The sequence below is a fragment of the Liolophura sinensis genome, chromosome 7 (genome assembly GCF_032854445.1).
Source record: "Liolophura sinensis isolate JHLJ2023 chromosome 7, CUHK_Ljap_v2, whole genome shotgun sequence".
Classification (NCBI taxonomy): domain Eukaryota; kingdom Metazoa; phylum Mollusca; class Polyplacophora; order Chitonida; family Chitonidae; genus Liolophura; species Liolophura sinensis.
Genome location: NC_088301.1, coordinates 41,559,742 through 41,574,264, shown reverse-complemented (window position 1 = coordinate 41,574,264; position 14,523 = coordinate 41,559,742). Strand labels below are relative to the sequence as shown.

The 14,523-nt window shown below is 37.7% G+C and overlaps 2 protein-coding genes across 3 annotated transcripts; both read right to left on the bottom strand.

The window, feature by feature from the left end:
- Positions 1–2,285: 2,285 nt before the first annotated feature.
- LOC135471558 (uncharacterized) lies at positions 2,286–7,735 on the bottom strand. 2 transcript variants are annotated; one of them, XM_064750834.1, is made up of 7 exons: positions 7,671–7,735; positions 7,289–7,355; positions 6,395–6,492; positions 6,018–6,214; positions 5,250–5,304; positions 4,276–4,357; positions 2,286–3,952 (listed from the first exon to the last, which is right to left on the bottom strand). In XM_064750834.1, the coding sequence occupies exons 2-7, from the start codon at positions 7,316–7,318 to the stop codon at positions 3,824–3,826; spliced, it is 591 nt and encodes a 196-aa protein (XP_064606904.1). In that variant the 5' UTR covers positions 7,319–7,355; positions 7,671–7,735; the 3' UTR covers positions 2,286–3,823. The 2 variants fall into 2 exon arrangements, with proteins under 2 accessions (XP_064606904.1, XP_064606905.1); XM_064750835.1 differs by lacking the exon at positions 7,671–7,735 and having other exon boundaries at positions 7,289–7,426.
- A 262-nt stretch (positions 7,736–7,997) lies between these two features.
- LOC135470924 (serine/threonine-protein kinase Nek4-like) lies at positions 7,998–14,275 on the bottom strand. Its single transcript, XM_064749973.1, has 11 exons — positions 14,174–14,275; positions 12,270–12,421; positions 11,689–11,955; positions 11,575–11,578; positions 11,286–11,375; positions 11,016–11,113; positions 10,660–10,767; positions 10,260–10,411; positions 9,784–10,015; positions 9,439–9,561; positions 7,998–8,214 (listed from the first exon to the last, which is right to left on the bottom strand). Exons 2-11 carry the CDS (start codon positions 12,360–12,362, stop codon positions 8,194–8,196), a joined length of 1,188 nt encoding a protein of 395 aa, XP_064606043.1. The 5' UTR covers positions 12,363–12,421; positions 14,174–14,275; the 3' UTR covers positions 7,998–8,193.
- Between the last annotated feature and the right edge of the window lie 248 nt (positions 14,276–14,523).

Genomic DNA, 14,523 nt, shown 5'->3' with positions numbered 1-14,523 from the left:
TACGGCAGCATGCAAGAAATACCGTCATCGAGTGATGATGCAACAATACCTTATGTAGTATTTACATCTGATTTATCATCTCTCTCATCGCCTGGTCAGTATCAGAGCGAAGGTTCTCGCGCACACGAACAGAAGTTAGGCGGCCACTTAACTCCCACAGTTTCTGTAATTGCTGAGGAAGATGAGGATATGACATCTTGGGACTCCCGGAGCGAACATGCAACAACTTCCAGAGCCGTGTCAGGCCTGAGTTTGAGGCCGCTGGAAGGTGTCACAACGCCTAATTATCTGACCTCACCACACGTACCGCTCCATGTATCAGACACTGAAACAAGCACACCAAAGACAGTTACGGTGCCAAGCAGCCAGAGGACCTTCTTCGCTGCCAAAACCACATTACATCCCACTTCTGCCACCGACAACCGACGGATTACGGAAGATCATGAAACGACTAACATTTCTCCCAAATCGTGAACTGCCAACTACCAAATCATTAATAATCATAACCTCGATACCATCAAATAGATAGAATAGCAATGTGTTAAGCATGAACGTGAGTGTGAAAAGGAGTGGTGTTATGTTATGTCTTAATTATATCACCTTAGTGCGTCATCTCCATGATGTTTTAGAGTTATTGAGATAGAAGCTGCAGAACTGAACCATGTATACAGTTGTAAATAAATGTAAAATGCAGCTATAAACTGTTATTTATTTTAACAACATATGCCTTACAACAGTACAGTGGTCATTACTGGGAACAATGTACCTGTGTTGTCCTGCTTTGTATAGCGGGATAGGGATATATGGATCACACGTGCTAATCGGACGAATACGCAGCAAGTTGGCACGTGTACTGTGTAATTCCGCTTATAACTGGAAGTTAATTGACATGTGAATCCGAGTCTATCTGATAACATGCAAATCTAGTGCTGAAGATTGATTTCGCCTCAGATGAATTTCATGCCGATTTGTTGTCACTTACACCACCACTACCCTCATATTATTATGCCTATTTGTTTTCTTTATTATGTCACCGGATAGAAATAAATGTATGAATTTAAAGGAAACTTTCGTTAATTCTGTCGGTTTACGACTGGAAAGACATGGTGTCTTCGCGACAAACGTGAACCTGCAGCTCCGAGTACAGTCAGGCATTCGCTAGGATCTTTCTTGTTCCTGTTGCTTTTCTGCAAACGTCTCAATCTAGTGATCATAAAAGTCAGAGAGGAAAGGCCCACTATAAACAGAAACACCAGAGACAAAGCAAAGAAACTGAAATCAAATACATTTCCACTTACACTAACAAACCATGTATAACTTGTACACATTTATCTGTAGGCATACACATCTGTAGGCGACACACTTAGCATACCAGTTATGAGCTACTCGAAGCAGTTCCAAAGACAATTTCGTTTTAGGACAGCAAACGATTGTTTCAGCACCGCGATGTTATATGTTTAGGACCATTACGGGATACCATCAAAAACCATTCCAATCCATGAATAGGAAACTGATGCTCCACAGAATTAAAGACCTCGATAAATATAATTTTAAACTCAAATGAAACAGTAAGTTTTTCTGCATACTCTTCATGCGCCCGAAGTTTTATGTATATTCACCTCTCTTTGCTTCAGTTATGACAAACAATACACGGTCCTCCTCACTAATTCTATCTTCAATTATGTACACGTGCAGATTTGCAGAGTTCACGAAAATGCGTTAAAAACCGCAAGAGACGTTGCGTTCACAAGCATTTCTTGTCCATAAAATCTATATTACACATTGAAACGGTGAAAATTGATGAAACTGACCCAAGCAGCACAATCCTATCCGTATATCAATCTTATCATGTCCACGAAAATCCTGTAAAAATTGCAGTAGAAACTTTTACAAGAAATGGTTACATGTTACAGACGAACATGCTGATGATTATATCCCCGAGGATCTAAACGTGACTTTTACATTTAATTTGCCTAATGCAAATGAAAAGCAGGCATCTGTTTTGGATGGTGTTTCATGAGAACACATTCGGGGGGGCGAACTGCATTTTGCGCAGGTTCCCAATTTGTAGAGAAGTCCGAGAGAAAATATATTTTCCCACTGCATGTTCATATAAATAACTTGGTCTGGTTGTTCAAAAGGTGTATTAGCTAATAGTAAACACCGACATCAAGTCATGTTACACATATTTACGATTTTAGCAAAACCCAACAACCAAGATATTTGTACACAAACTAAGCAGAACATCAGAAGATTTAGTTCAAATTTAATACATTTTTACACAATTATTTTTTGGCCAAGTACAAAACTGAAGACTTGGTTTAAAGTTAAGTCGAGTATTAAGTGTTCAGACGTTTTAAATAACTGGGGCCAGGTGGGCGTAATATTCAGGTAACACCCCACAGGGCGTGGTAATTCAAACAAACTGTACAAAGTTTTGAGGTCATGACATCCACTCTGGGCACCAAAAAGATGGAGTCGCTAAAGGGCAATTTAAAGGGATACAGATGTAGATGTTAAAGCGCTGATTCATTGTAAATGAAGTTCCTAGACCAATGGTGCAGCCGTTCGAATCCAGCTCTTGCTGTGTTGGCTACAAATTTCCGTTTGGAAGTTTTTGAGGTACTTAGGAAAGGTTGGTGGTTTACTTCGTGCTCTTCGGTTTCCTCCACCCATAAACCTGCACACGTTCACATAAGAAAACAATTCTTGAGTATAGTGTCAAACACCAATCAAATAAATAAACTAAATTTCTTGACACATTACTTTCTAATGAATTAATAAAAAAAATCTTGGTAAGTTGTATAGACAGGTTCAATGAGAATTTCAGTATAAATACATATGTATATACATATATCAGTACACTAAATTTGCATAGATACATGAACACAGTTTCAGCTGAAACACCACCGAGGTACAGTAACTAGACCTAAATGTTTGTCCACGAACTAAATCACCTGTTTTTCCGGATTCTGAAAGTTCTACTAACCATAGAAATGTGTTTTGATGTGGGATAGGTAGGATAGGATATTCTTACGGAAAAATGCTAGTTCCAGCACCAGAGTGTTCTTTCATGACCTTTAAAAATGATTTTTTAAGCACAAAATTTAGGTCAAATACACACGGTATGCATTTCCTCAGAACAGAATCTACTTATTCATCTGCTTATTTATTAATCAAATTTATTCAAAGACTGATCTCATTAATACATAATGCAGTTTGCTAGTTCCTGAGGTTCACAACTGAGGCTCATGGTCTTGACCTATTTAAGGTGGGTTTCATGAAACATATGCAGTGATAAGTAGCCCTTAGTTTGGTGCACTTTATATCTCTACAACATACTTTGTCTTGGAAGTTAAGGGGTTATGTAGTTAAGTGCATTTCATGAAACTGGGCATTGAGACTCCTCTAGATACACATCAAGCAGTACATGGAATTCAATTGTTCTGTAATTATCTTTCATCCTTAGAAATAAGAACATATGTTTCTTCAAGTAGTTTTATCTGTGAGTGCTTGAACAAAATTAAAGTTTTGGCATGATAAATAAATGTTGCACGTCCACACATTCTTAACCTTGCACATTATGTAACAAAATAAATAACACATACATACATTCTCTCATACCACATATGCCCAAAATATTTTTCATCTTGGATGAACTGTGCCATCCATATCAGATAGCATCAGATACAGCAACTAAATTTTCTATTAAGACCAGATATTTACAAACTTAATACAATTCTGAGGATATACAGGAGTGGAATGGGAACTATCATGACAATTTAAGGCTTTTAACCACAAAGTACCTCTTCACAAGGCATGATCAATGATCATTTGCAAAATCACAGAATTGTAACACAGAACTCATGTTGCCTTTCAAAAAATTAAGCTGCCATATTTTCAAGGCGTATTCCTCATATATTTGTGGCCCCAACAAATCCATGAGTTTCATCTAAAACAAACGAAGAAAAAAAACAACAACTTTATATCCACTGGATTTTCAACAACTTGAGGACCTAATAAGAAAAAAGAAATTCTAATCTCAGGAAAACTTGTGAGATTTAAATTCTACTGTGAAAACTATTGCCACCATATTTGTATCATTCTGCTAATACCTTGACAGATACACTAAATAAGTATCTCTGATTATTAACATTATGTCAGACATGTCATTATGAAACTTTGGATTTTTTTTTTTTTACATTCATATTATGTCTCTAAAACAAGGACTTGAAGATTTCTAAAACTATAGTATTTTATGCATAACAAACATACCTGCCAGGTTTCTTCTGACTCAGATTCTAATATCTGACATGCCTGATGTAACATGGTGGGACCAATTGCATTTGTGCAATCACTGCCAACGAGAAAAATAATAGCACTGTCACATAATATACAGATAGTGCATCCTGTGGGATGTGATATGAGCAACTGTCAGATCGAGGGCAATGAGGGCGAAGCCAAAGTGGAATATCACTTGTTGAGAGCTGACAATTCCTCATATCCACAACATGCAACATATGTTTCATTATACTGAAAAAAAAAACAAAAAAAAACAGTGTACCTTTTCAGGCTCTGTTTAAATCGTTGGATTTGTATGTCGATAACGGAGCTATAACCTTAAACCCTTGATTTACTTTAAGAACAAGCAGATGTCGGAGAGCAAACAAAGGTAGATAACTGCCATGGAATAAACGCACGTGATTGTTGGATATTAGCACGAGATCATTGGATATTGCCTCGTGAACATGGAATATTACTTTGTCAGCCTGACACTGCATTTCTTGGGGGCATGATTGTTGTACATGATGTTTTGCAGGATACGATGTGACCATCTCTCGACCAATGGAAACAAAGAACAACCCTATAAAGTCGCTTGTGAAATCTGTAATACAAGGTCGCCTTATGTAGGAGTTATGCCGATGAGTTAGTAGTAACAGTTTCAAATTACCTAGGCTTATTTCCTTAGTGGCAGGAGTAATAACGAGGCCAATACATACACTATCTGGTCAAAGGGCATAGGCTGAGTGAGCAAGCAGTGTGAATCAATTTATGTACACATCTGTCTTCAACACCTGTATTTATAGTGCACAAGTAATATCAGATCATAAATAAAGTTGATTAAGAGACAGACTTTTACATGTCCGTTTCTCCATGCAGAAACACCTGATCCTTCAGAGCAATTTAATGAATAAGGAATGGCTGAACATGAACAGTAACATTTCCAAGTAATGCTAATGGTCACTTACTCTTTTAATGCCTGGTATTGTGCTCTCTTTGTCTTGTGGATATCAGGTGGTTCACCTTCCAGAAACAAAAAAAAAACAAAAAAAAAATAGCCACACTGAAGAGCATTTATTTAATTAATTCATGGTTTAAGAATTTCAGCTATGTAAGATGTAAGATTTTCAGCTCTCAAGAAAATCTTACTTCAATATATTATTTAAGTTATAAATATTTTACAGTCAGGACTGTGGGTTGAAATACCTGAACCCCAAAATGTACTTGACAAACTTCTTCACTAAAGTAGCCAAACCCATGGGACCAAACTATGGCAAGACCACTGAACAAAGGCAATCAAGGGCCCATTAAAGATCATATCTGGTCTGGAACACTTTGAGAATTCTCAACTGAAGAATAAAAACCCCACTCAACTATTCTGTCTCATATAAGTCTTCATGTGCTAAAGTCACAGCACATTCTTCTAGGTACTGGATTTTCAAAGTTTGCTGTGTGTTATTGAACTAAATCATGACTTTCATATACATGTAGCCCAACGGCAGATTGTTATAAAAGGTATAAAAAATTTAAATATGTTTACAAACATTTGTCCCCAAAGAAGTCAATTTCACATTCTGTGGTCTATATGTACGTGTACTGCACTAACCCACATATTTCTGATGTTAGTGAAGGAAATTCTCATTTCACTTCTGTGTGTGTGTATAAAACATGTCAGACCATCTAATTTTGTGGTCCAAAAAAGTCAAGTTTCTTTTCATACACTGTGATGTACTTACCAAGCCAATCATTTTTGTTCTCGGTCACACTATTATACGTGGTCCCATGTTTTCCATCACCATGGGCTGTAGCGAAATGAGTCTGATACCTGGATCCACTGACAGGTGTCATGTTGCCGTTTTCTGAGATTATGTTTTTGTTAAACAGCCCAATCACTGATGTCATATCAGTGCTCTCCTTCATTTCTTTGTCCATTCTGGAATAAGAAGTGAGAGGGAAAAAAATACAAAGATTGATAGAAAAAGGCATACAGGTAAACATTCAATTGACATTCTGTGTAGCATTGGATTTATAGATTATTGTTAAAACTGTGAAACCAACAAAGTCTCATTTTTAGATTTTCATTAAGTCATTAAGCAGTTTAAACAGTAGTTACATTTTCTTGTCTTCATTTCGAAATACTGGATGGCTATGCCTTGGCTCATCGGAATCATAACTGACAGTAAGGCTTGGGATGGTCTGTGGTCCAGATGTCTGAAATGGTAAGTCAACTATAATGGCATATTTACATAATAAATAACGGCTTGATTTTCAAATGATGTAACCATGTAACCATGGGACTACACTTAATTTGATGCAAGGGACACATTACATGCTTCACTACATGGATGTGCTTTTGGCATATTACACCCTGCACTAAATGGGTGCAATTAATCTGATGTTAGGGGAACTCACACAGTCCACTTCACTACATACTAGTAGATACACTTCCATCCAATGCATTATGGCACACAATGCACACTTCCGTACATGACTACACTTCTATCCCATGTTCTAGCACATAAATTACACACTCCTTACATAGCTGCACTTCAATCTCATGTATTAGGACATAGATTACACACTTCCCTACAGAACTACACTTCAATCCCATGTATTAAGTCATACACACTTCCCTTACATAGCTACACTTCAATCCCATGTAATTAAGACATAGATTAAACACTTCCTCCCATGTATTAGGACATAGATTACACACTTCCTTACATAGCTGCACTTCAATCTCATGTATTAGGACATAGATTACACACTTCCCTACATAGCTACACTTCAATCCCATGTATTAGACATAGATTAAACACTTCCCTCACCATGTATTAGGGACATAGATTACACACTTCCCTACATAGCTACACTTCAATTCCATGTATTGGCTCACTTCCAACAGCATGTATGTACATTACACTTTCATCTAACATACATTTTAAGAGCATACATTACACACTCAGTTCTGTCTTTAGGGCTGCTTTTACATGTAACATGAGATTACCTGCAATGTCTGTGGAGGAGATTCTCTCATTGTTCAGGCACACCTTGAAGCCGAATCATTTCTATGGCTGAGAAAAAAAGTCATAAACAAGAAAACCATCACGGCAAAAACACACCCATTCAGCAAGCTCATTATACCATGAACCATGGAATGAAACAGTGTGTCCAAAAGTATGGCAGGTCAGCTCAAAGATAAAAATTTATCCAATTTGCATTTGTAACATTCAATACACTTAAACTTATTAATTATTACAACTTAAAAATGAAGAAGCACTAAAATCTAACAATCATAGCCTGTACTATTTAAATCTGCTGGATTTCACACAAAAACTGCATTTCATACAAGCTGCATTAACAGTACAACAAATGTAAAAAAAACTTACAAGATGACATTGCCATTAAATTTTTCTCTCGTCTTTTCCGACGAGCCTTGCAATTTATGCTGTTCTGAAAGGAAAAGGAGGAGTTATTTAATGTCACCCATGAATTCCATCTTCAAATCCTTTTAAGATGCTCAGAACTTCATATGAAGCAAATTTTATTATTCGGATCAGGATCAAAAGGATTAGGATCAAAACTTAATGAACGCTATACCAGAGTATTAATAAATGAATGATGGGAAATAAAGACACCAGATGCTTAGGGTAGACATGCCAACCCAGAAATGTCCTGAGATTCCATTCCGAGATGCCATTTACCCTGCTGTAGTTAAAGCCCTATCCTCTTCCTCGGCATCAAAACGCGACTCCTCAAGGCTTGAGGCTGATGTTGATGATCCCTGCCGCTGACTCCCACAGCTTGAATCTGACAGCAGATCTGTCATAGCCCTTGGAACTCGTCGGACCTCCTTCCTGTGGACAGGTTCTCCCAAGGCGCTGATTGGTGGAATAGGCAGTGGCCGAGGCTTTATTGGCTCTTGCTCCGAGGCTGGATATCGCCATATACAAGAAACATACATATGGAGCAGTGAAACAACTTCCTACTTTATCTTAACAGATGTACATCTGAATAAGACACCTTCTACAGACATTCTAATAGCACTTTCCAAGAAGTTTCCTCTTCATGCTCAATGAAACATTTTTTTCATAAAATGCACTTTCAACAATTGTTTTGATACACTGTATTTTTTTCTAAAATAATGGTCAATTCCTAATTTTACAATATTGGGGTGGTCTGTCAAGCTGTACACTGTACAAGCTTCTCAACAGAATGATAAAATTTTGATGACAATGTTACTGTTGTAAGCTTTGAAGCTTTCATGGTACTGTGAGACTCTGCTTATCCTGCATCATTGCCCAAAACAAATCACATACTGTGAATGTTTCCTAGAGAGATGTCTGCAACAGGTTCATCTCCTTCAATGTTGTCCCACACTATTTTAGGTGCATCAAAATGAGTATTTAAGAGCAACTTTATAATGATAGCCAATCAAACAAATTAGAGGTCAACAGGGACCAGTTGTTCAAAAGTGTATTAAAAGGCTTAAATCTTAATATTAGTCTTGTTCTGATATAAAACCAACTGGGCTAAAGTTATACCGTACTCGGTTTAACTGCTAAGACAGTATGAACATCTGGGTGCAGCAAAACATTTTTTGTTTTGATATTAAAAAACTGAAGAAAAATATGTTTTACAGAGATCTTTGGAGCAACAAGCAAACACTAAAACAGTTTCAGTGAAATGTGATCATACATGTAATACAAAAATCAAAACTATCTAGTGGACATCAGGATTCAGAGAGACTGCTGGTTGTATTGAACACATTTCACATTTCTGGTTTAAAGCAAAACAATGAATCTACAAGTACATGTACCGTGAATGTCGAGGTGTGTTACTCTCGCCTTTTGTAAGGACGAAACATTGAGTTAGTGCTTTTAACAGTAAGAAATGCTGAATTTTAATTATTTTTCCAAACTTGGCCAGAAAACCCTTTGAAAACAATACTGGTTAAGTGACAAATAGTACACAATTCTATTATGACATAATTATATAAGGACAAATTAAGGGTATGTTCTATCTGAATGACTAATTCCACAAATGACATATCAAAGCCCAGGTAGCAAAATGTATTTCACAGAAATCATATCCTGTTTGAACAATGAAAGACATCAAAGATACCTCATCTAACAACAGATTCCACAGGAGACCAACCTTTATTGGTGGGGGTCTAGTTGGAGGAGCACTCTTCCCTTCAGGATGGCAGGCCAAAGCTCTGTCCTTGAGAAAGCGTTTCTTTTTTGTTGTCGGTTTAACTTTTGTGCACGTGTCTTCCACCTAAAATTAATAAATTTATCAAAGGAATATGTGAATTCAACTAAAGTGTGGAGATAAAAAAAAAGCGCCAGTGATGTTATCAACTTTTGTAAATGTAACAAAATGAAAGATGCAATCACACATGATTTCCATAGTGATCTCACTGATAGTATGTGAGACATGAAAATTCCATCCAAAATGGTGCTTGCATGAATACAAAGAAAGGCACAGTCTCAAGCTCACCCTAAGGTTAGTGTCCCCATTGACATGTGTCCCACTCCCTCTATCACTTTTTGGCAAAGGGTTTTCATCCTTGCGAAGCTCCTGTCTCCTCTCCATGGAGCAAACTTTTGCCTTGCATCCCACAGCTATCCCTGCAATGTCTTGAACAACTTGCCCACATTCTTCCTGTTTTTGCGTTTCCTTGACTTCAGGTTGAATCACTACGGTTTCTTTATTTCCATTTGATGCATTCCTGAAACAACATGAACATGTTCCATTTTATGTCCATGGTAGGAAAGAGGTCTTCCCTTTCTGCTCCACTCCAGCATTGTTTAGTTATCAGTCACAACCAGTTGTAAGGAATCATGGGATACAGTTTTAACAACAATCAATTAAGCTTAACAAGAGTTATGGTAGTTGCACAGAATACCTATAAGATATGAATACAGCTTTCGTGCATTTAAGATAAAGTAAACAACATATTTTTCATCACATACCTGTTTTCTCTACAGAATCGTTGGATGTGTGAGACAACAAATGGCATCTTTAGCACTTTGTTAGCAGAAGGTCGTTGTGAAGGTTTTGGGTTCAAGAGCTGTTTACATAGCACCATTATATCTTTGCTGTATTCTTTAGGAAGTGCAGGAATCTAAAAATATTACAAAATACTCATAATCTTGGAACAACTTGCACAGCCTAAGATCAAAAAAAGCTACTAAAATTTTTTAATCAAATACAATATATAAAACATTCTGAAGAACACCACCAAACTGGTTGTATTGATGGATTTTTTCTTAACAACCGACATTTAGACTGGAACAGCAAGCAACTTAAACTCGGTAACCTAGATAATTAAGAAGTTTTATTATCAAGAGATGTGGGTGAGTATACAAGTACCTGTCCTTTGGTGATGATTTTCATTAAGGCAGGCAGGCTGGAGGCTGTGAAGGCATATTTAAGCGTCATCATCTCATGGAGACAGCAACCAAGGGACCACATGTCAGTCTGGAGAGGTAAAATAAAATTATCATCTTTTTAGAAACATTAACTAGAACATACATATTTGCATGTAATAACATTAGAAATTATTTACCTAACTATCTAATAACATGATTTAAATAATAAAATTTGTGTAAAAAAAAGCAGACACACTTTGATTCGAGCTGTAACTCATTAACACTTTTATATGTGATCATCTCACAGATTAACATTCAAAGATGAATTTCTTCTGGGAAAATAAAACAAGTACACACCTTACTGTTATATGGTTTGTTGGCAAACAGTTCTGGGCTCATATAATTAGGGAGTTCCAATGAACGTTTCTGCCATATCACAACCATTTTGGAGAGCCCTGAAATGATGATACCACATGTATTTGAGTATCATATACATGTTCATATCAATAAATCATCACACAGTTTATCACTGACTTGGACTGAAAATAATTTACACACTGCCTCTTATATCAAATATACAACACTCACTGAGTATTGTTTTTTTTTTGTTAACCTACCTGGCAATACCAAAATCCCCTAGTTTGACAAATTTTGTTTGTGTCAAAAATATATTCTGTGTTTTCAGATCTCGGTGAAGAATGTGTGGCCATGAAGGTACTGTAAAGGGAAAGTGGAAACAAACACTGATATAAAGAGTGACACCACAATCAAATCATGTCATGCAGGTGAGCTAAATCAGTATTTTTTGTGGCATTAAGCTAATGGTTGCTGATAGCCCTGTATTAAGTTACTTGTGGATCATGTAAGAACTCGCAATAATAAAGCAAGAGGTTTTACATCACTAACTAATTTGTACCAAGCTAAATTACTAGACACCATGAAGTGCTTAAGTCAACTCTCTTGACAGTTGTGTGTGAGCATGTGTGTGTGTTTTTTTTTAAACCACAAACTAATTTCATTTGATCTTCACCTGAATGGCCATACAGACTTGAATGAACCACTCCATGACCTGGTCCTCCTGAATTAATTCTCCTTCCTGCTGCTGAAGGCGTGTATGGAGGTCCCCACCATCACAGTAATGCATTACAATACAAAGATGGCTACCCTCTACCTCAAACACACCATGACAAGCCACAATATTAGGATGTGACAGATTTGACAACAGCTCAGCCTCTCGCCGCAGTGTTCCATGCTCCTCTTCTGTCTGTCCCAGCAGCTCCAGCTTCTTCACAGCAAACTGCGCAAAATCAGGTGTGATAAGTATTTTTAGGTCATGATGTCATCACTATACATGCTTAGTGTTTCCTAACAAACATGTATAAGTCCACAAGGAAGTCTGAACATGAAATATCTGGGTATGAAATTCATGTAAGGTTAAATCATGCTTTAAAGTATGATATGCATGTCATAAGACTTCATTGGAAATTTCAAGAATTTTCTTTTTGCACTTCAGATTTCACCAAATAAATATCTTACCTTTGATATCATACAGTGTAGAAGCAGAGAATATTTTGCTATGCTAATATGATGTAAAAATTAAATGCCTCATACCAATTTCTTAGTTGTTTTTTGGATGACCTGCCAGACCTCTCCATATTTTCCCTTTCCTATGGTCTTTACAAAATCATAATCATCAGCTATCATGGCTTCCTTCCTGTTCTTAAACCATCATTGTCCGGGACAGAGCCAGACCTTCAAGATGTCTGCAAATAAAAAAAAAAAAAAAAAATACAGGGATGTATTACATAATTACTGACACTGGTATGCAAGGTGTTTTGGATATAATTTAGTGGTCCATGTGCAGGCCCATTTACGGTCAGATAATAGCAGGTGGCACCTGAATGAGGGGTGTTACAGGACAGCAATTTCAATGAGCCTGTCATCCCATGGACCACTAAACATGGTGTGTTAAGTATTCATTGATTTATTTATTTGATTGGTGTTTTACACCATACACAAGAATATTTCACTTATGCAACGGCGGCCGGCATTGTGGTGGGAGAAAGCCTGGCAGAGCCTGGGGGAAACCCACAACCATCCGCAGGTTACTGGCAGACCTTCCCATGTACAGCTGGAGAGAAAGCCAGCATGAGCTGGACTTGAACTCACAGCGACCACAATGGTGAGAGGCTCCTGGGTCATTAGGCTATGCTAGTGCACTAACCAACCAAGCCAGGGACTCTCCTGTTAAATATTCAGTCACCATGGATTAAATATAGTGTGCCATACATTTTTTGAAAAATACTCTGCATGAACTGAAAACGGAGCACTGAATGGATAGCATTATACAGATACTGTGTGTCTATAGCAACTTCTGTGCTAGACTGGGTCTGTTATAGATGTTGGCTCTTCTCTCAAGAAGTTCATCAGTTTTCTCTCTGAATGCTTACGCAGGCTAAATCTGGAATGCAAACCATTGCTCAACATCCTGCTTCACCCTGCCGATAGATAAACCTTAGTTTGCCACCTGAAGAGTGAGGTAATTCAAAAGTTTGCGCTGGGGGGCTCACACTGATTCCTGGGGAAGAGTGACTTGCTATATTGGACTGAGGAATTCCTGTGAGCCCACTGCCCAAGTCTGCCGGGTTCCTCTCTGAATGCTTAGTTGCAATAAATCTGGTGTGCAGATATTGTTCAAGCCTGGCCAGGTGAACAGGCAGTATCATGCCACTCGAGTGGTTTGATAATCCGAATGTCTTAGCACGTCACTGAATTTACTGTCATTCTTATCGTGGCCATTTTAAAGTTTTTGTTAGCAATTATAGAAAGCCTACGATTATATGGAAACAACAGTGTAGCCAGCCTAGCCTAGCCGATTGTGATGTTATTTGCCATTTTTGTTATGTGATAGGTTCTCCTAAGCTGGTGACTCTGATGTTTCTGCATAATCGTAAGCTTTCAGAATATTTTCAAAATGATGCATAGTGCAGACTTCAATCTGTATACCGCAAAAGATGAGAGTCAATTAAGTGACATGGTCAGACTTTCTGAAAACCGAAACACAATGGTGGTGGTGGTGGTGTGTGGGTGTGGTGGTGATGGTGTGTGTGTGGTGGGGGTGAGGGGAGGGGGGTGGGGGGTGGACCTTTTACCTATAAAGGCCCCGTCCAATAATATAGCAAGTCGTATGCACAGTATCTATAAGTAAGAGTATAAGTGTATTGTAATTCGAATCAAAAGTTTTAAGAGATATGTGTTCAATGTATATATAAGAGAATCCACAATCGCATGTGTAACACGAAAATAAGCCGAAATACTCGTACGCCCGCCGGCCTACATATTTTGAATTGGCAAGGCCCACAGTAGGCCTACGTAGGCCTACAAATACAATGGAGCCGAAGCTTTCTCAGGAGAGAGTAGCCTTAGTGTTTTCGAGTTGACATTCAAATGATAGTTTTCTCAGCTTTTCCCCACTACCAAAATGAAAGAGCAAAGAGGACGAAATGGTGACATACCAGACAAACACAAATCAAACAACTGCAAGATAGTTGAATGTCAAACTCCATTTCGCTGTCAACTGTGTTGCCGGAAAAAATGCTTTCTTCTCTTTACCTTTATGTACCTCCTAACATTAAAGATCACTATGCAAAGGGAAGCAACAAACAGCGCCATATCTCAGGTACATGAATCCCTGGCCTAGGCCAGGTTGAATGGATAGACCTACGAGCATTTTATTGCTTTATACACTTACACTAATATGAAGAAATATTTCCCTTGGAATTTGTCATTTCCAACTATCAACTCATTAAAATAAAAATTCATTAAAAAGGCCTACCGGTACAATATCCACATTTAATTTTGCTAC